General features: G+C 49.7%; 1 protein-coding gene across 3 annotated transcripts in view; it reads left to right on the top strand.

The window, feature by feature from the left end:
• LOC146788781 (uncharacterized) overlaps window positions 1-22,040 on the top strand; it is a 125,161-nt gene extending 103,121 nt beyond the window's left edge. For 2 of the 3 annotated variants that reach the window (XM_085630338.1, XM_085630336.1), the window contains exons 7-8: window positions 4,706-4,836; window positions 19,885-20,925. In XM_085630338.1, coding sequence (XP_085486464.1) covers window positions 4,706-4,836; window positions 19,885-20,778 — 1,025 coding nt within the window. In that variant the 3' untranslated portion in view covers window positions 20,779-20,925. Of the gene's footprint in view, window positions 1-4,705; window positions 4,837-19,884 lie in introns of all 3 variants that reach the window. The other variant, XM_085630337.1, reaches the window with a different exon arrangement.
• The last annotated feature ends 561 nt before the right edge of the window (window positions 22,041-22,601 follow it).

The raw sequence follows: 22,601 nt of genomic DNA, 5'->3' as shown, positions 1-22,601 counted from the left end.
GCACTCTTGTGTCTGTGTGCTGGATTCAATGTCTATCTTGTATCAGGCTCGGGTCACAGGCTGCACTCTTGTGTCTGTGTGCTGGATTCAATGTCTATCTTGTATCCGGCTCGGGTCACAGGCTGCACTCTTGTGTCTGTGTGCTGGATTCAATGTCTATCTTGTATCAGGCTCAGGTCACAGGCTGCACTCTTGTGTCTGTGTGCTGGATTCAATGTCTATCTTGTATCAGGCTCGGGTCACAGGCTGCACTCTTGTGTCTTTGGGCCGGATTCAATGTCTATCTTGTATCAGGCTCAGGTCACAGGCTGCACTCTTGTGTCTGTGTGCTGGATTCAATGTCTATCTTGTATCAGGCTCGGGTCACAGGCTGCACTCTTGTGTCTGTGTGCTGGATTCAATGTCTGTCTTGTATCCGGCTCGGGTCACTGGCTGCACTCTTGTGTCTGTGTGCTGGATTCAATGTCTATCTTGCATCAGGCTCAGGTCACAGGCTGCACTCTTGTGTCTGTGTGCTGGCTGCACTCTTGTGTCTGTGTGCTGGATTCAATGTCTATCTTGTATCAGGCTCGGGTCACAGGCTGCACTCTTGTGTCTGTGTGCTGGATTCGATGTCTATCTTGTATCAGGCTCAGGTCACAGGCTGCACTCTTGTGTCTGTGTGCTGGATTCAATGTCTATCTTGTATCAGGCTCGGGTCACAGGCTGCACTCTTGTGTCTGTGTGCTGGATTCAATGTCTATCTTGTATCCGGCTCGGGTCACAGGCTGCACTCTTGTGTCTGTGTGCTGGATTCAATGTCTATCTTGTATCAGGCTCGGGTCACAGGCTGCACTCTTGTGTCTGTGTGCTGGATTCAATGTCTGTCTTGTATCCGGCTCGGGTCACAGGCTGCACTCTTGTGTCTGTGTGCTGGATTCAATGTCTATCTTGCATCAGGCTCAGGTCACAGGCTGCACTCTTGTGTCTGTGTGCTGGCTGCACTCTTGTGTCTGTGTGCTGGATTCAATGTCTATCTTGTATCAGGCTCGGGTCACAGGCTGCACTCTTGTGTCTGTGTGCTGGATTCGATGTCTATCTTGTATCAGGCTCAGGTCACAGGCTGCACTCTTGTGTCTGTGTGCTGGATTCAATGTCTATCTTGTATCAGGCTCGGGTCACAGGCTGCACTCTTGTGTCTGTGTGCTGGCTGCACTCTTGTGTCTGTGTGCTGGATTCAATGTCTATCTTGTATCAGGCTCAGGTCACAGGCTGCACTCTTGTGTCTGTGTGCTGGCTGCACTCTTGTGTCTGTGTGCTGGATTCAATGTCTATCTTCTATCAGGCTCAGGTCACAGGCTGCACTCTTGTGTCTGTGTGCTGGATTCAATGTCTATCTTGTATCAGGCTCGGGTCACAGGCTGCACTCTTGTGTCTGTGTGCTGGATTCAATGTCTATCTTGTATTCGGCTCGGGTCACAGGCTGCACACTTGTGTCTGTGTGCTGGATTCAATGTCTATCTTGTATCAGGCTCAGGTCACAGGCTGCACTCTTGTGTCTGTGTGCTGGATTCAATGTCTATCTTGTATCAGGCTCGGGTCACAGGCTGCACTCTTGTGTCTTTGGGCCGGATTCAATGTCTATCTTGTATCAGGCTCAGGTCACAGGCTGCACTCTTGTGTCTGTGTGCTGGATTCAATGTCTATCTTGTATCAGGCTCGGGTCACAGGCTGCACTCTTGTGTCTTTGGGCCGGATTCAATGTCTATCTTGTATCAGGCTCAGGTCACAGGCTGCAATCTTGTGTCTGTGTGCTGGATTCAATGTCTATCTTGTATCAGGCTCAGGTCACAGGCTGCACTCTTGCGTCTGTGTGCTGGATTCAATGTCTATCTTGTATCAGGCTCAGGTCACAGGCTGCACTCTTGTGTCTGTGTGCTGGATTCAATGTCGATCCTTTGAGTTCAGCTTCCCTGAGACTCTTTCAATTGCAATCTGCTGTCCCTCCATTCCTTGGAGGTGAACAAGACTCCATATTGCCTGCAAGAAGCCCAGGTCAGTGGAGCCCAAGGAAGCGTGGGCCTGCCCACCACAACAGTATATTTAGATGAGTGAACACCACACCCTGTACTACACTGGGACAAAGTGAGCTTTGTTTCAAATATGCACCCCAGCATTCATCAAATGCGCCTGGAGCAAGAATCTTCATGGACGCATTGGGCCCTTTGGGCCCTTTGGGGGGCTTTTGGCTTCATTTTTAAATCACAAAGTTTGTAATGTGGGGAGCCTTATGAGGAGTCTCAGGTCTGCTTGAAAAACAGCTCCCCGAGGGACAGAAGTGAGCTATGCAGTACGTGGGACTTAGGACATGAATACAAAACGTAATGGGTGTCCCTTCAAAGCAACGCAAAGCGTTTCTTAAGGGAGGTGGGGGGAGACTCAGGTCCTTTGTGTATGAGGGTTATATTTCCAGTGAGATGCACCGGGAGTTCTTAAGAAAAACTCTGGCACCAGCCCATAGCTGTGGGCGGGAAGGGAGAAAAACCCTTTTCTTTATATAGCCCTCACTCACTCTAGTAGTGTCATACTTCATCGGGCTCACCCCAACTCCTAGATGTCGGGGTGGGCTCACCCATATTTCAGGGAGCACTTATGAAAGATAAAATTCTTCACCCACTCCTAAAGGAATTGTTTATTGATGGGAGTGGGCGGGAGGAGTAAAAACACTATAATAGGGTATTCAGGACGTGATGGTCCTATGACCCTAAGCTAGACACCAACATGTTTCAGCCCTTTCTACTGGCCTAAAAAAGTCCTGGGCTTGCGTCAGGGTGGGATGCGATGAGGTCACTTCCCCCATTGACGTGAGTGCACTATAGGTACGCAATTTGCATAGGGCACATATAGTGATCTTGTATGGACAAGTCTAATACTTGCCCCTGGTTTCCTAAGAAGATTTTCCTACAGAAAAGCAGAGACAAGAAAAACACTTAGTACACGTTGTGCCTTCGTGCTGTATAATAACAAGGCGTGTTTCCCCCAGCAAAGTGGCTAGAGCACCCCAAGACTGTTAGCTGGCTCTCACCAAAGTTCAGAGCCCCTACTCCACCCCCAATGACCTGCAGCCTGTGAGGTCTCTTTGGCCTCCATTTGCTGCAGCCAAGGTTTGTTGGTAGCCAGTAGGGCCACTGATCCCTTGAGTCTCCACTCCAAGAAGATGGCACTCCATAAACCTTGCACCTGACTTTGGAAACAACCCTGCTCCTGTGATTCTGTATCTCCTGATTGGTGGCATCGACTATGTGGCAGAAATCGTCGTGACACGAATGCCATTTCATTGACGAATCAACCGAAGTGCATCTTTGGCACAGCCGCCCTGGACATTTCCAGGTGTCCCTGCATCCAGAGTCCCTGGGCAAGGTCATCGAGAATGCCTGTTCCACTCGAGTCCTGGGACCCCAAAGACCTCTGCTCTGAGAGAGTAGACCCCAAATCTGACCCCAAGTACCTGTTGGCACGAGACTTGCAAAAGCCTGTATGCTTTTACCACTGACCACAACGGTCCCTGATAGACGGTCCTACCCGTCACCCGATTCCCCCATTGCTTTCAATACTAGATTGATCGACGTGATGCAGGTTACCACCGTAAACTCAAAATTGACCATCAGGATACATTTTTGACGGTCTCTCCGCATGTTCTTCTGCAACTATTTTCTATTGCATTTCTGAAACGCACATGCCTGATCACATTGATTTTGATGTCTTAAAACATATGTAAAGATACGTGTTATTTTTAAACATTAATGTTGTCCTCCTCATTGAGTCGTGTGCATCACTTGTTGACTGTGTGTATTAGCAAATGTCTAACCCTTCTCTGTGATAAGCCTAAGGCTGCGCGACCACACTCCCTCAAAAACAGTACCTTGGAGTTGCTAGAGCCAGCCCCTGTCCTCTTCTAGGGAACCCCCGGACTCTTTGCAGGATATATCTCTTTTTGATATATCATATAAAGAGCGGCTTCCATCAGCAAGGCGGAGAGCTTTGAGTACCAATCTTGGTGGTCCTGAGTCCGACTGCGATGGAATCCTGTTTCCTAAAGCTGAAGGCAAGTAGGACTTGTGTCTCTGGTGCACACTGAGATCACTGGTGAGTCCACCCTCCCAGCAGTGTCCTCGGCGTTGTCCACTCTACTGTTAACCAGAGATGTAACCTGCGCACATGATGCCACGATGTTTGTCCGGTCTCAACATTAGTCACATGACTACTAATGGCTGAACATGTCAAGGATCAGATCCCACCAGCACTTATGCAATGTTTAATACCAATTTCTAAACTAAGATGAATAATGAATGGGAGCATTTGCAAATTTCATGGAGAGGAGATGTGGGGTGAAGATATGGGGTGAATTAGAGAATTGCTCTTAAATGCAGGACGAGCAGGCATAATGCCAAACTATATGTTTCATGGGAAGCTTTGTTGATACAGATCATTGTCAATGATCGGACATACATTTAGCAGGAGTTATGCCTGCATTAAAGATACAAAGTCGTTAGTTGATCGATTGAGTTCATTGCCCTCCAAAGCTGTGATGGGGCTGTGAATATGATGGGGCAGGCAACGGCACAGCCTAGTCGCAAGCGCTAACAGTCGGTGTTGTCAAACGATTGAGCAATCCTCATCATTTCTGCACCCGCTATCATGTCCTCTCTTTGTTTTTTGTTCCCAGACTTCTTATCCGTGGGCTTGATTCTTGGCTGCCTTGTACTCACTCTGATCTTACTAGGTACTCCAGCCCTGTTCTTCGTCATCAAGTCTCTGTATCCAGATCCTGCTAAGACGCCCACCCCAAGGACGCTGGTGAGTTCACGCCCGACGCGCATGTGTACGGCTTACGTTGGCAATCAGTAGAAGTGCATCTGGTCTGTCCCCACACTTTGTGTGACTGAACCCTAACTATAGCATTGTTGTTTTGAGGATGTAAAGTGAGCTACGTTAGCGCAAATCAGTGACTCAAGAGCTGCAGCGCTTTGACAAGGCTGTAACCAAAGTTCCAAACTTAAAAAGTATGAGAGTAGAAATAACTGTTGGATTAATATGGGAAATGGCAGAAGGTGTCCAGCTCAAGCGCCTTGGAAACCAAGCTGCCCTCCGATGGGACAGCGCTCGTTCTCTTACCGTGGGGAGTAGTGGTGGAGCTGTCACTTCCCCTTCTTCTCATTCCACTGAGATGCCTACAGCAGTCCAGCCATGAAACCCATGAGCTGCATGATTGTAGCACTCCTTTAATTGCATTTATTTACCCTAGATTTTCTTCCATTTCCTATTTTTGTGTAAGTTTTATTAAAATGTCGTCAGCACTTTTTTTTAGCTCAAAAGTCATAGACTTGAACTAGTTTGATTAACTTTCACTGCAAATTTAAGTCGACGTTGTCACTACAGAAGCGTCAAGCCCTTTTAGGGGAGGCAGTAACACACATTGCAGACTGTGCTGGATACACTGAGGTAGCTTGGCCACACGTCCAGAAACTGCACCCTCACTTACAGAGCCCCTCAGTACTGACTTTTGAGAGGCAATAGGGGCAGGTGTCAAACCAATGTAGTGGGACGGGAAGGGGGAGGTGGAACAGGGCGATGACATAACACATAACAAAACACAAAAACAAATAACTTAACTGCTGAATCACGGCTCTTCTCTCCTCTCCGGCTCCAGTCTACTGCTGGCACAGACTCCCATACTCCCCCACGGCCAATCCAGACGCTGCTGTCATGCGGCTGACAGCATAAGAGCGGTGTTAGGATTGACCTGAACCTGCTTGATTCTCGCTCCCAGAGAGCCTGGGAGCCTTAGGCTGCTGCCTCCAACCCAACACCGCAGCTCGGGTTGGAAACAGCTCAGTGCGCATGTCTGTTTGGCCATCCTAAGACGGCTGGGCAAACCAACATCATAGTTGCCAACATTTAAAAACAAATTCCAGGGACACTTTGCAGCACAGCTATCAATTACTTACCTGAAAATCTACCACACCCTCTGCCCTAAAACTCAGCCCACTTGCAGGGAATTGAGACAGGAAGTTCAAACTTAAGGTGAAAGTAGCTGAGTTGGAAAAATTCTCCCACTCAGCTGCATTGGAGAATTTTTCCAGCTAAGCTCCTTTGGCCTAAGGTTTGAAACTCCCATCGCGATTCCCTGCAGTTGCCTCCCAAGTGCAATTGCTGGGATTGTCCTGGGATTGTGAATTACCCGGGACAGTCTCCAATTTGCCGGGACAGTCATGGCAAAAACGGGACAGTTGGCAGCTATGCGACATGCACACTGATAGCAGTGCCCACCACTCCCCCTCCATGAGAGCCGTCGCAATGGCCCGATCCCCAAGACCCGGCCCCTAGAGGAAAAATGAAACGATAATTATCATGTTTTATTATTGTTCATGTTTTGAGGCTGCTGGCAGGTGGGACAATACTCGCCATAGCGGAGGGGCCGCCGCTATAGAGGCTCACTGATAGGACAGGCAAGGAGCGCCCTCTAATCTCTCGCCCACAGGCTCACTGAGGGGACAGGCGAGGAGCGTCCTCTGATCCCTCGCCCACAGGCTCACTGAGGGGACAGGCGAGGAGTGCCCTCTGATCCCTGGCCCACAGGCTCACTGAGGAGGCAGGCGAGGAGTGCCCTCTGATCCCTCGCCCACAGGCTCACTGAGGAGGCAGGCGAGGAGTTCCATCTGATCCCTCGCCCACTGGCTCACTGAGGGGACAGGCGAGGAGCGCCCTCTGATCCCTGGCCCACAGGCTCACTGAGGAGCGAGGCGAGGAGTACCCTCTGATCCCTCGCCCACAGGCTCACTGAGGAGGCAGGCGAGGAGTTCCATCTGATCCCTCGCCCACTGGCTCACTGAGGAGGCAGGCGAGGAGTTCCATCTGATCCCTCGCCCACAGGCTCACTGAGGAGCGAGGCGAGGAGTGCCCTCTGATCTCTCGCCCACAGGCTCACTGAGGAGCGAGGCGAGGAGTGCCCTCTGATCCCTCGCCCACAGGCTCACTGAGGAGGCAGGCGAGGAGTTCCATCTGATCCCTCGCCCACAGGCTCACTGAGGGGACAGGCGAGGAGCGCCCTCTGATCCCCGGCCCACAGGCTCACTGAGGAGCGAGGCGAGGAGTGCCCTCTGATCCCCGGCCCACAGGCTCACTGAGGAGCGAGGCGAGGAGTGCCCTCTGATCTCTCGCCCACAGGCTCACTGAGGAGCGAGGCGAGGAGTGCCCTCTGATCTCTCGCCCACAGGCTCACTGAGGAGCGAGGCGAGGAGTGCCCTCTGATCCCTGGCCCACAGGCTCACTGAGGGGACAGGCGAGGAGCGCCCTCTGATCCCGGTTGCACATATTATATTCCTGAGAGTTCCAGCCTTAGGGGCCCTTACTTGGGAACTTGACTGTTTTTAGATTTACAAAGGTTTTTTGATTGATTCCAGCGCTAATAGCACCCCTTAGGACTGATACCCCTCTTTCTTTTTAACGGAAGTAGAGGTCCTAGATAGCATGGGGAGTCAATCTTTGGTCACTCATTCCCCAAGACTTGAACTTTTGATGACTTATCAATATATGCCTTGCTACCTCTGAAGAGGCCGCTCTGTTGTTCATGAATGGATGAGGTTTGAATTTGACCGATAACAAGTCGGAGGATTTAATGTAGGCAGCATCCCTTATTTCCTTGATCAGTTTTGTGATTGTTCCTCTGGTGGACAGATAAGGAGCGCCCTCGACCCCTCAACCAGAGACTCACTGAGGGAACAGATGAAGAGCGCCTTCTACCCCTCACTCACAGACTGAGGGGAGAGATGAGGAGTGCCCTCTGATCCCTCGCCCAGATACTCACTAAGGGGACAGATGACGAGCGCCCTCTACTCCTGACCCAGAGACTTACTGAGGGGACAGAAGAATAGCGCCCTCTACCCCTCACCCAGAGACTCACTGAGGGGACAGATGAAGAGCGCCCTCTACCCCTCACCCAGAGACTCACTGAGGGGACAGATGAAGAGCGCCCTCTAACCCTCACTTACAGACTCACTGAGGTGACAGGCAAAGAGCGCCCTTTGCCCTTTACCCAGAGACTCACTGAGGGGACAGATGAAGAGCGCCCTCTACCCCTCACCCAGAGACTCACTGAGGGGACAGATGAAGAGCGCCCTCTACCCCTCACCCAGAGACTCACTGAGGGGACAGATGAAGAGCGCCCTCTACCCCTCACCCAGAGACTCACTGAGGGGACAGGCAAAGAGCACCCTTTACCCTTTACCCAGAGACTCACTGAGGGGTCAGAAGAAGAGTGCCCTCGACCCCTCACCCAGAGACTCACAGAGGGGACAGATGAAGAGCGCCCTCTACCCCTCACCCAGAGACTCACTGAGGGGACAGATGAAGAGCGCCCTCTACCCCTCACTTACAGACTCACTGAGGTGACAGGCAAAGAGCGCCCTTTACCCAGAGACTCACTGAGGGGTCAGAAGAAGAGTGCCCTCTACCCCTCACCCAGAGACTCACAGAGGGGACAGATGAAGAGCGCCCTCTACCCCTCACCCAGAGACTCACTGAGGGGTCAGAAGAAGAGTGCCCTCTACCCCTCACCCAGAGACTCACAGAGGGCACAGATGAAGAGCGCCCTCTACCCCTCACCCAGAGACTCACTGAGGGGTCAGAAGAAGAGTGCCCTCTACCCCTCACCCAGAGACTCACAGAGGGGACAGATGAAGAGCGCCCTCTACCCTTCACCCAGAGACTCACTGAGGGGACAGACAAGAAGACTTATTGGGGGTACAGGTGAGAATTGCCCTCTACCTGTAGCCCACAGACTCACAGAAGAGACAGACGAGGATCCCCCTAGCATAGAGACTCATTGAGGGTACAGACGAGGAGCACCCTCTGATCCCTCGCCCACAAGCTCACTGAGGAAACAGGCGAGGAGCTCCCTTTGATCCCTCATCCACAGGCTTGCCGAGGAGACAGACGAGAAGCACCCTCTATCCCTCACCCACAGGCTTACTGAGCAAGGACCGCCCTCTATTCTCCTTAAAACCTGACACTCAAAACTTTCAAATGTACTTTTCTCAGGTACATCACTCTTCGGGCAACACACTGAGGAACAGATGGTCAAGATGAAAAACAAAGCAGAAACACTTAAAGCTGTTGGATCAGAGGAACAGAAAAACATTTTGTACTCCCTTTCAGTCTAACTTCAGCTCCTCGAACCTTCTCAAAATGCATGACAGTAATTGCAGTTCATTGAGAAAACGTGAGATATTTTTGCACCTGTATCTTGACGATTGGCTGATTCCCAGTCAAAGGCAAAACTAGACTTCAAAACCGCAATGAAGTTACTGAGTAGGCGAGGCCTTCAAGAACATCATCAGGGTATGTCTGACTTTTCTAGGTGCAAAAATAGATACTCAAAAAGTAAGAGTGTATCCTTCGGTGGAGAGAGTATCATCCTTACAAAAGAAACTTGCAGATCAAATTCAGTTTATCAAACCAAATCTCATCCCTCCTAGGATTCATGGCATCGTGAATATTCATAGTCCCAATCTCAAGTCTCTTCACGAGACCTCTTCTGTACTACCAAGAAGACCAATGGACGCAGAAAACAGGAGCCGCGGAAGATCACACTTACTTGGTCAAAAGTCAAAATTTACCATTGGGAGTTTCTTTTCTCATGGACCTTCCTTCTCAGACCATGGTGATGGACACCTCCCCATCAGGATGGAGTGCACCCACGAACCAGAGCAATACCACAAGGATGTGTTACATCAACCAACAAGGAGGCACGAAATCAAGACCATTATCGATTCGAGCTCAAAGAATGTGGCACTGGGCACAGATTGGGGTTCTCCAACATTAGATTTATTCACAACAGCACAAAACATAAACTGCAGACACTTTGCATCCAGGGTACCAGAACCACACTTAGTGGGCAATGCCCTTTTGATCAACTCCATTCACCTACGCTTTTCCGCCGATACCTTTAATACCGCTAGTGATTCACAAATTGCGGAAATCAAACCTGAAAATGATTCTAATAGCGCTGGACTGGCCGAGGCGGTTTTAGTACACAGACCTTCTCTAATTAACCATGAGACACCACAGGCATCTTCCACTCGGACCAGACCTCCTATCCATCTTCAGGGCCAGGTTTCACATCCCAACCTTTGAACTTGGCTCCTGAAATCACGCAATATGGCCGCTTAAACTCACCAACGGAATGTATGGACATTCCAAGGAATCAAAGCGCCCTTGCCACAAGATCATGTAACACACTTAAATGGAAGTGATTTTGTAGCTGGTGTCAACATGATCCTATGACTGGTCAAGAACATGTAATTCATCCATATTTGCTTCACAGAGTCAAATCCAAACTACAGGTCTCATCAGTAAACGTCCACTTGACAGACATCACTGCAGACAGGAAATCACCACAATACCCATATGTTTCAAAATTCCTGTAATAATGTAATAAAAGATTTTCTTGAAGAACTTAAGAAGGCTTTACCGCCAATAATAAAACCTTCACCTCCATGGGAACTAAACCTTGTGCTTTCAAAACTGATGGGTCCACCTTTTGAGCCAATTTATAAAGCTTCCTTGCAGCATCTGCCTTGGAAGACGGCATAATAGCAATGACCTCCGCGCACAGACTCAGTGAATTGCAAGCGCTTTCAGCAATAGCGCCTTTACTGTTTTTCATCATAATCGAGTCGTTTTGCGTACTCATCCCTCTTTTTAAAAAAAAAACAAAAGTAGTATGTGATTTTCACATTAATCAATCAATAACGCAGTCTACTTTTTTTCCTAACCCTTCTACGGCATCAAAAAAATCTCTACTTCCCTTAGATATAAAAAGGGTTCTTCATTTTTAATTAGACAAATCAAAAGATGTCAGAAAAACACATCAACTCTTTTTTTTAAATTGTACTTTACAACAAGGTTTAGCAACTTCAAAACAAACCATCGCTACCAAATTGCCAACAAAACTCTCCCAGGTAAACCTAGGATTCACTCAGCAAGAGATGAAGCAGCAACCACAGCCTGGCTAAGACATGTCCCAATTCTGTAAATTTGTAAAATTGCCCCCTGGAAGTAAATACATACTTTTACAAGACACTACTGGTTAGACACAAATACCCAAGCTGAAGCTAGAGTTTTTTTTTTTTTTTAAACTTTATTTATTGAGTTTTACATAGAAAAAGCCCATGTAAGTAGTACAAAACCGATAGTAAACCAATGCAACATATACATCAGTGATACACAGCATGTCACCCTTCAGAAACGAGGCAAACAGCAATGTCCAATTATTTCTTACTTGTACCCCATCTCCCATTGTCCATGTAGAAGTCCAAGGGCCGCAAATGTGCACCACAAATATCTATCTTGTCATGAGGCATATAAGAGCAGACCACCGGGAAGTCCATCCAAACAGGGCACATATATTCAATATTATCCCCAGCCGATCTCAGCCAGATCCCCTCAAAACATTCCCAGAACCTGTCTCAGCCCAAGGGGCCCTAAATCGAATACCCAGCCACCATCATGCCATTTGTAACCATGCTTTTTATGTGGGGGTCTCACCAGTGTGTGCCAGGAGATAATGTTTCAATGGGCCCCATATATCACGCGGTCTGGAGCTGCGGGGCAGCGTATCCGCATATATAGAGCTTTGGTCCTGGCTGTATATCAGATCTGCTAACCAATCCTTAAATTTGGGGGCACGCCCCCTACCCCATCTGCACGCCACCCTACGCTTCGCCAATAAGAGCGCCAGTGAAACATATCGACGATACACTTGCGGGAGCTGCTCAGTGTATCCCAACAGAGCTACAAGAGGACTACAGGACACGACAACAGACGTCATCTGCGCAAGAGCTTCAAAAATTTTATGCCAATAGTCCAAGACTCTGGGGCAATCCCATGCAAGATGCATGAAGCCAGCCTCCGGGCTACCACAGCGGTCGCAGCTGGCAGTCTCACGTAGCTTGAGTCGATATAATTTTACGGGTGTACAGTAGAGACGATGAATATATCGATAATGGATAATCCGCAATCTACAGCTGGCTGAAATGCGCGCAACTTGCCTACAGCAATACCCCCACTGCTCCGGCGATAGTTCAACACCTAAGTCAATAGACCATTGTCGCACTGCGATATGCACAGGCTCTGGCTGAAGAGCACGGACCGTGTGGTACAACGTAGAAACCATATGCCCCGGATTATCAGCAGACAACATACGATGGAGCGGTACCAGTGAATCCGGTTCTTTGGGATATTCCAGGAGAACACTCCGCAACCCCTGTTGAAGCCGCAAATATAAAAAGGTGTCTAGCGGAGTGGGAACCGCCTGGCGGAAAAACTGATCACTTGATCGAAACCTGCCCTGTTTGAAAAGATCTCCCAACGTGCCTATCTGCAATCGCTCACACAATCTATGAAACCCACGTTCTTGGAGCAGAGGCAATTGTGGATGATAAGAAATCTGCATCAGTGGGGAGTATAGCATCGCAGCATTAAGACGCTGCCCAATGGCACACCATGCAGTGAGTGTGCCTGTCACAGTGGTAAATGGCGTATTTCTAGCCGGTGGTGGCATATGTATCGCCCCGCTCAATGGAATCGGGTTCGATAGCCATTCCTCCGCCGCTACCTGTGGCAGAAAACTCGAGGGGTGCATCCAATAATAAGCGTGCTGCACCTGAGCGCATGAATAATACAGTTCGAAGTCTGGGAGGTCAAATCCACCTTGCGCATAGGGACGCGTAAGTACCGTCCATTTCAGGCGGGGCTGTTTACCTCCCCAAAACAGTCTCAAAAGTTCAGTTCGAAGGGAGGTGAAGAAATGGCGCCCCGGGGGATAGGGGATGTTTAAGAACAGATACAAAAATTGTGGGAGAACTCCAATTTTGATTAAAGAGGCTCGCCCGGCCATAGACAATGGCAAGGCTATCCATCTCGCTACGTTGCGGGACAGACGTTCAATCGCTGTACCGTAGTTAAGCCGTAATATCTCATCTCGGGTATTCCCAATTTGGATCCCCAGGTAGCGAAAATCGGTATCACACCAGACCAGCGGAAAATCAGGCGTAAACCGGGGAACCGCTGGCGTGAGAGGAAAAATCAGGGATTTCTCCCAGTTAATTTGGATGCCCGAGAGGTGACCAAATAATATAAATTCACGCAAAACTGGGTTCAGGTTATCCTGCGGTTCTCTGATGTATAAGGTCATGTCGTCCGCATAGAGCGATATGAGGATGTGTCTTAAATTGCAGCGGAGGGCGCATTCACGGTGCTGTTGTCGTAATTTACACGCGATAGGCTCTATTGCAAGGGCGAAGAGCAACGGGGATAACGGACACCCTTGCCTCGTGATATGGGAAACTCTGCGGAGACATGTCCGTTTATGAGAACGCGGGCTGTGGGATCAGTGTATAACAGGCTAACCCAAGCCACGAAGGGTAATGGAAAGCCCATTCGGAGAAGAATTGCATTGAGATAATCCCATTCAACAGAATCGAATGCCTTCGTGGCGTCAAGAAAAATTGCAGCCATGGACAGATCCGGCGCTATATTCTGGATTGTGGAAAATAATGTGCGGAGATTAAACGATGTAGCCTGTCCCGGCACAAAACCAGCCTGATCAGGCAGCACCAGCTTATCTATTAAGAGCAGCAGCCTATTGGCGAGGATCTTGGCTAATATTTTAGTGTCGCAATTCAGTAACGACAAGGGTCTGTAGGAGTCACATGAGGTAGGGTCTTTATCCGGTTTCAGTAATGAAGTTATCAGGGCCATTCTCATAGATGGGGGCAGCCTGCCCCCCTCCATGGATTCCAGGTAGACGTCTTTCAATACTGGGGCCATTATATCGATGTAAGCCTTATAAAATTCAGCCGGTAGGCCATCTAACCCTGGGGCCCTGCCAGATCTCTGTTGCATAATTGCCTCTTTGATTTCGTCAATTTCAAATGGGGCACTGAGAAACTCCCTATGATGATCTTCGAGCCATCCCAGAGCCACAGCCTCCAAATAAGTATCTAACTCCATACTGCCCTGACGCCGCGAGGTATACAGCGCGGAATAGTGCTCAGTGAAAGCGGCCACGATGTCAGCAGTATCAACGCAGGCCAACCCATCCTGGCCTTGAATTTCCAGAACACTCTGTGCACCCCTAGGTTTCCAAATCATATCTGCCAGCACTCTGCCAGGTCGGTCACCCTCACCATACCTCCTGGCCTTCCAAAATTTGCCCTTGAAATTGGCCTCCCGTTCCGCAGTGGCTCCGTATTCGGTAAGCTTCTCTTTAAACTGCACTTGCAATCCCCCATTGGACCCCCTTGCCATCTCACGCTCCAACGCCTGCAACTCGAGCTCCAGCCTCTGCAGCGTGCTCCGCAAATCTTTCAGAACCCCAAAGCTTTTCGAGATGCAAAAACCCCGGATGGTGACCTTAAAGGCTTCCCACAGTATTTCTATGGAGTCCACCGATCGCCTATTTCTATCGAAAAAATCCTTTATCTCTTCACCTAGTTCGTCATGAAACAGGGGATCAAGAAGGGCCATGGGTTGTAATCGCCAGTACCTTCTAGGCGCGGCACAGCCAGGCATGCGAATCTCCATCTGAACTGGGGAATGGTCAGAAAATGTTTTAGCCAGATGAGTGATGGAAGCGATTGAGGGAGCAAGATCACGCGAGAGTAAGAAATAATCTAGCCGTGCCCAGGAGCCTTCATAAGTGTTAGTATGCGTACCCTCCCGAACCAGCACATGCCGAAGACGCCAGACATCTACAAGACCACCCTCTTGAAGTATGTCCATTAGAACCGCTTGTGCCCTAGTGTAATGATGCGGGGCTGGGTTCGATCTGTCTTGAGTCGGCTGGAGAGCCACATTGAAATCCCCACCCCATATCACCTGTGCGCCTCCCAGCTCCAGTACCTTACCCCAAAGCACCGTGAAAAATTCAGGAGCGTCCACATTGGGACCATAACAGCAAACCAGCACAATTGATACCGTGCCCACCTTGCCCCAAACCAAGACATAGCGGCCCTGAGGGTCCGCAGTGGAGCCCACTAGCGTGAAGGGTGTACGTTTTTTTATTAGGATGGCAGTCCCCCTCGCATACGAGGAATAGGAAGCGAAGATTCTGTGGTCAGCCCATTTGCTGGCGAACCCGGAGGGCCTCCGGGGGTCGATATGGGTCTCCTGTAACATGGCCACCTGTATATGGTGACGTTCAAGGTAGGAAACTATTTGTCTACGCTTACGAGGATCACCCAACCCCCGAACATTCCAGGAGATGAATCGTAAACCGGGATCAGGGGAACCTCCAGATCCTATCTGTGCACCTCGCTGCGACATAGCAGTCTCAACAGATAAACATAAAGTGTACTATGCTTGTGTATCACTAGGACTACAGACATCATAAATGTATACAGTGCAAAACAACAAAACCATGAAATTTTCCCCCCACCCCCTCCCACACTGACATCCCAATCATGCCAATGAAAAGCCCACACCCTCCCTCCTCCCACTCAACAGCCCTCTTATGCATAGGGTGTATGTATAGCAGGGGTTCTCCCTTGTGGGGGGCCCGTCTAGGTGACCCACCCTGCCCTCACCGACCTCGAGGCAAATAGTTGGGGACACCCGCCTCTGCTTCAGTCAGTGGGGGTGTTCGGCCGTAAGGATCCATTGAACTAGTAACAAATAATGACGAACCTGTAGTGAGCCGCCGCGGACCCATCATCACTCAACATATCCATCCCTCCCTTCATGGTTACCGTGCCCAGACCTGCGGCAACTGTGCTCTAACAAAATACATCACCCATGTAGAATAATCCAGCACATCACTAATTAGTCAACTGCATCAAGGTTCTCAGAGATAGCGTCTGCTTCTTTAGTCTTCCGTAGGCGCTTTAGGAAGTCCTCCACCTGCTGAGGCTTGGTAAAGAACATCTGTTTTCCCTGATGTGTAACTCGCAGTCGTGCAGGATAAAGTAATGCATAATCTATATTGGCGTGACGTAATTTTTGCTTCACTGAAAGAAACCGTCGTCTTTCTTCTTGAACCAATGCCGTGAAGTCCGGATAAATTGTGAATGGTGTACCTTCGAATTGCAGTGTTTTCTTTGCGCGGGCTACACGCAGGACAGTGTCACGATCCCGGTAATTAAGAATGCGGGCTATGATCGGGCGGGCAGCAGCTCCCGGGGGCGGACGAGGACCAAGTGCCCTGTGTGCGCGCTCTACAATGAAGTGTGGCGACAAGGCCTCCGCCCCTATGGTGGCCAGGAGCAATCTTTCAATGTAGGATTCCATCTGGCCCGTATTGGTACTCTCCGGGATACCAAGCAAGCGTATATTATTCCTTCGACTCCTCGCTTCCAACTCCTCGTTTTTCGCTGCTATTACTTTAAGTAATTTGTCCATTTGGGTCACATTAGCTTGGAGTCGAGACGTTGCCTCTTCACTATTGGATATCCTGCGTTCCGCTTCCGTAATGCGTTCTCCATGCTGATCCATCTTGTGCACTATACGTGATGTCATGGAGTCCATTTTGTCAGCCAGAGTCGTTAACCCCTGTCGGACCTCCAAAATAAGTGTTTTCATGTCAACTTCTGGGCTAGTGCCCCCACCCGAGGCACCCATTTCTGCCCCTGCGTCCATCTCAGCTGTTTGGGAGCGCATAGATTTTTTTGGCTCAAAGTTAATGCGCGACTGCTTCGTGTCTGGTTTCCCCATAGCTGAACTGTGGCTCCTACTTAGTAGCCGTCAAGGGGACGATCCAGGAGGAGAAGGAATTCTGGGAGCTCCCAGTCGGAAGGGCAGGTTCTCTGCTATTGAGTCACCCTCGTCAAGTCCCGGCACCTCCCTTCACTCCCAGTGCAAGAGCGCAGCAGCATACAGCAATGGTGGGTGGCTCCCCTCCCACCACGTAGCGACCATCAGCAGCAACCGTACAGAGATGAAGGAAAGTAGGGAAGAGCAGCACACACCAGCAGACAGCGGCTAAGAGGCAAGGGCGTCACCGCGGCCCCAGAGCTCACCGCAACACCCGCATCCCCACCAGCATCCCCTGCGCCAGAGAGCCAAGTTACAGTTTTCTTATACGGGCCAGACCCGGGGACACTTCAGCCAATAGAACAGTCTCCCCTCGTCAAGGGTCAAAACTGCTCATGCAACATCGATTTCCCCGTGTGACAGCAGGCAGGAGTAGGCTCAGTCAGTTCCAGCGATCCACAGACCCGCCAGATAGTGCGCCACTACGGGTGCAGGCAACCATCCGCAGCCCACGACGCGCCCTCTGCTCCCGATGTAATGCACCACAGCGCCTCCGCTGCGCCAGCAATGTCACTAATGGTTGCGAGGATTTGAGTGCGGCCGCCGATCTCTTACCGCCTCTATCGGGAGCTCCAGTCTCCGGCACACCAACTTGGATACCGCCCCGAGGGGGCTTCGCAGCGCCTCACCGTCAGCGGTCGTAGACTCCAGGCCACTCCACCAAAGCAGATCGCGCCTCTAGGAAGGTTAGCGTCGGCCTGCTGCCTCCGCGCTGCAATCAGCAGTCGAAATCAGGTTCGACAACACAGCCGCTTATGGCTGATCCGTCAATCGTCCGGTACTCCCGGTGTCCTCAGCATAGAGGCATCGGGCAGCGCAGTCCAAGTATCTCGTTGGTGGCGGGGGAGCCCTTCAGCCCGCAGATCGTCGGGAGGCGCCGCGCACCTCAGTTCTCGCGGACGGCCTGGGTGCCACGAGGGAAGCCCCGGTCTAATGTAGCCACCACAGCCGTCACACAGCAGCTGCGTCCAAGCAGTTACTCAGGCGGCAGTCAGCAAGTCCGCGCTGTGGGCACAAAGGAACCTCGCTGTCCTCCACAAGCTTGGTCCCGGACGCCCCCCCGGTTCTGCCGGCAGAGGTCACCGTTGAAATGGAACAGCAGCTCGATTATCAAGGATAAATAGCGGATAGTTCGGCCAAACTGCCGGAGCTTCACACAGTGGCAGCCATTCCGCTAGTGCGCCACCTAGCGCCCCATAAGCTGAAGCTAGAGTTGGCCAAGAAACACGTAGAAACCTGTTTAAGTAAATCTGTTGCAGCTCATTGGGAACTAGGCATATTCTCAGAATTCCTTTTCTAACTAAATACGTTTTCTTATAGTATTTGAATGACAACCGCGGAGTTGGTTTATCTTTAGCTTGCTACTCTATTCAGCGATTATGACCATCAGCGAAGAGCCTGCAATGCAGAAGGAAAGGGTACATCAACATTTTCCAGCATTCAGAAAGAAAATGACGTCTCTGACAGTCTAACATTGAAGTTCCATAGGAAAGTTACTTTGATTTAGAACATTCTACAATGTCAGTTTCATTAAGGACAATATATTAAAGGTATTCCGGGGTCTGCCCAAGCAGCGGGGAATTATTCCGTACTTATGACTTCAATGAAGATTCCTTTGATGTAGACCTAGGACCACAGGTTTGTAACCTTTCCCTCTCTGATGGATCACACACCATGTCTTGCACACTCTCCCTGCTCACGCATTATGCCTCAACATACCTCATCGTATATAAGAGTACCTTATCACACACCACGTCACATCATACCACATTGTACTCTGTGTCTGAACTCATGCCGTGTTTCATTGTACGTTGTGCCTGAATACAGATCATGTTTCTTTGTACACCTCACCTGATAGCACACCATGACTTTTATACACAGTGGGAGAACACAAACCATGTCTCATTGTATGCCAACCCATATCATATACCGTAGCACAGCATACTTTATTGTACATTGTGCCTGATCACACACCATGTCTCATTGTACGTTGTGAGAGAATACACACCGTGTCTCAGTGTACCTCATCATACTGTGTGCCATGATCACACACCAAGTCCCTTTGTGCACAGTACCTGATCCTCATCATGTCCTATCTCACAACTGTTCCTGATCACACACCATGTGCCACCTCACAACCATGCCTGATCATGCACCATTTCCCAACTCACAACCATGCCTGATCACACACCATTTCCCAACTCACAACCATGCCTGATCACACACCATGTCCCAACTCACAACCGTGCCTGATCACACACCATGTCCCAACTCACAAGCGTGCCTGATCACACACCATATCCCAACTCACAACCATGCCTGATTACATACCATGTCCCAACTCACAAACGTGCCTGATCACACATCATGTCCCATCATACGCCATGCCTGATCACACATTGTGTTTCATCTTACACTGCCTGATCACACACCGTATCTCATTATACATTATGTCTGTTCACACACCATGTCCTATTGCCCACCGTGCCTGATCACACACCATGTCCCATCTCACAACCGTGCCTGATCACACACCGTGCCCCATCTCACAACCATGCATGTTCACACACCATGTCCCAACTCACAAACGTGCCTGATCACACCCTGCTTTGCACCGTACGTCATCGTACTTCATGGCTGAGCACATTGTGTTCCATTGTAAACCATTCCTGATCACACATCCTGTCTCATCGTACACCACCCCTTCCCACACTCCGTGTCTCAACGTACCTCATTGTACACCATGCCTCATCACACACTGTATGTAATCCTACTTTGTGTATGAATATACACCATGTCCCAACGTACGCCATACCTGATCACACACCGTGTCTCATCGTACACAGTGTCTGATTGCAAATATTCAGTTTGCAGCTCCCAAATCTAGCCCCATGCGACTCTCCACAAGTCTTACTGGACCATGCGTGCCTGGGTTAGTGACTCACACCACTAGAAGAGGGTGGTGGGAATGCCAAGTTTGCACGGAGCAGAAGGGGATTGCGGGAAGAGTTGACTTTTGTCTTTCTTTCTTTCCAGCAAATTGTACAGAACAGTGACTCAAAGGTTGTCTTCTGGAGTTCTGGGCCCGATGAATCCTGGAAAGTGGACTCTATTGCTCTAGAGCTGATTGATAAACCTGCACAAGAAGGAATGCCAGAGACTGAAGGAGAGACATCTGCCATACAACCGCTGCCGGGGGAGTATGACTTTCAGCATGACCACGGCTACCACAGCAGCAGTGCACCAGACTCTTCTCAAAATGAGGCTTACTTTGGAACCTCCTTCTCCTGGCCATCCAATCAGGAAGGACTGGGTGCAGCAGGTATGTGGGAGGGCTGTGGAAACAGTGCTTCTGACCCCATTGTTTGTGAGCCTGCCCCAGTGCTCCCAGCACAGCCTTCCTCTTCACTTGAAGTCATTGCGGGCGGCGCAGTGCACACTGTTGACACTCAAGGCCAGAATCCTGCTTCCCAAGAGAAGGCTGAGTCTTCCATGTACCATGGAGCAGGCAAGACTCAGCAATGCCCACTGGATATTCCTCTGGACTCTGTGCTGCTCCAAGCCATCCTGGGGCCAAAGGATGAACAAGCTCTAGGAGACTTCTTTGACTCAGGCTCAGATGAGTCCGCGGAAGACAGCAGCCTGGATTCCCAGCACATGACCTTGGGCCATGAGGATGGTCCTATGCTCCCCCACGGAGAATCTTCAGAGGATGTGAACATATGTGGCTACTGGCCTCGGGATCAGCCTTTCTCAGGTTATGAGGCACGTGCTAATGCTTTCTTTAAAGAACCTGCTCATCAGAATGAAGTTACATCATATTTCCAGAGACCGGAAGGGTCTATGGTCTTTGGTGCTCCAAACTCCAGAGCAAATGCCTGTGACACTGAGGAGTCAGATGGTTTCTTAAGAAACACAAAGTTCAAGTGATATTGTAAAAGGGAACTGAAGGGCCAGCATGTTTTCACAGAACGGGAATTCCTGTGGTCAGGGGTGCTCTAAACCCCATAGGATATATGCATGAAATAGAGGTGTTGATATATTTCTGCAGGACAGGAAGCCTTGCAGTCCTAGGTTCCCCAAACCTCACAGGATATGCCCATGAGATTCAAGTGTAAGTATATTTCCACAGGGTATTCCCATCAGATTCACATACCAGTATATTTCCACTGGAAATGCCTATGAGATTCAGATGTCAGTATACTTCCACAGGATATGTCCATTAGATTCAGATGTCATTACATTTCTACATGGTCTACTCTTCACAGGATATGCCCATGAAACTGAAGTATCAATATATTTCCGTAGGACAGCAATGCACATGGTCAGTTGTGCCCCAAACCCCACAGGACATGTCCATGAGATTGAAATGTCAGTGTGTTTCTGCAGGACAGAAAGTTCTAGGCTGATTGGTGCAGCACGCCCTTCAGGATAAGCCCAGGTGATTGAGGTGTCAGTATATTTCCGCAGGGCTGGAAAATGGCTGGTTATTGGTGCCCCAAAGCTCACAAAATATGCCCAATAGATTCGTATATCAGTATATATCCACAGGGCGGGGGCACACATAGCCAGTAGTGCCTCAAGCCCCACAGGATATGTGCATGAGATTCCGACGTCAGTAATTTTTCACTGTGTAGGAATTGTTGTGGTGAATGGTGGCCTACATTTCGCAGGATATGCCAATGAGATTGAGATGTAAATGTATTTCTACAGGGCAGTAATGCACAGGGTCATTGGAGCCTCAAAATCCATAGGATATGCCCATGAGATTGAGGAGCCATGATATTTGTACAGGATGTAAAGCCTTGGGGTCATTGGTAACCCAAAATCCGCAGGATATGCCCATGAGATTGAAGTGGCTGCATATTTCCACAGGGCAGGTATTCCTGTGGTCAGAGATGCCCCAGATGCATTTGGACATGCCCATGACATCCAGGTGTCAATATCGGTCAACAGGGTGGGAATACACATGTTCACTGGTGCCCTAACCTGCTTTGGATATGCCCATGAGATTGAGGTGTCAATGTGTTTCGGCAGAAAGGAATGTCTGTGGGTTATTGGAGAATGGTCTCCACGGGAGTTTACTAATATGGCGGTCAGACTTAGTTCAAGTGGTAACTCTTGGATATGGGAGCTGTAGTTTCTGCATATTTCCAAAGGGCATGAATTCCTGTTGTTAGTGGTTCCCAACCACCCCCCCCCCAAACCATTAGCTCTCAGAGCCCAAGTTGAGTGGGCCAAAGACTTTCACCATCTGGAAAATGTTCAACGTGGATAGGGTTTGTCTTGGAAACTCTTATCCCATTGGTTAGGGCTTACTCAGGAGTCATTCCCACCCACTAGCTGGTGCTTGGCATACATGTGGCATCTCCAGGCACCCATTTGAGAACACTCCTTGACCAGAGGAAGAGCAGAAGAAGGGCAGACCTGCTCTCTGTGACCTGAGAGGACTGGACCGGCTCCCTCTGGTACCCAGGACAAAGAAGTGGATTCCAAGGGTTAAAGGGCTGACATCATTTCAAACTACAGGGATGCAACAAGGTACAAGAGGCCTTTCCTGCAACTGCCCAGCTGACCAGTTTCAACAGGACCTGGACTGAAATCTACTGTTGGCCTCTGCCTGACACCATGAAAGTCTCTAAGTGCCTCCACTGAGGTCCTGTGAGGATTTGGAAGTGTACTCCTGTGGTACATTGGGACTTAAAGGACTTAAGGCCCCATTTAATATTTGGCAAAAGGAGTAATATATGTTG

Source organism: Triturus cristatus, chromosome 10, assembly GCF_964204655.1.
Source record: "Triturus cristatus chromosome 10, aTriCri1.1, whole genome shotgun sequence".
NCBI classification, from domain to species: Eukaryota; Metazoa; Chordata; class Amphibia; order Caudata; family Salamandridae; genus Triturus; species Triturus cristatus.
Note: the sequence above shows the minus strand (reverse complement) of the source record. Positions and strands in the feature narration are given on the sequence as shown.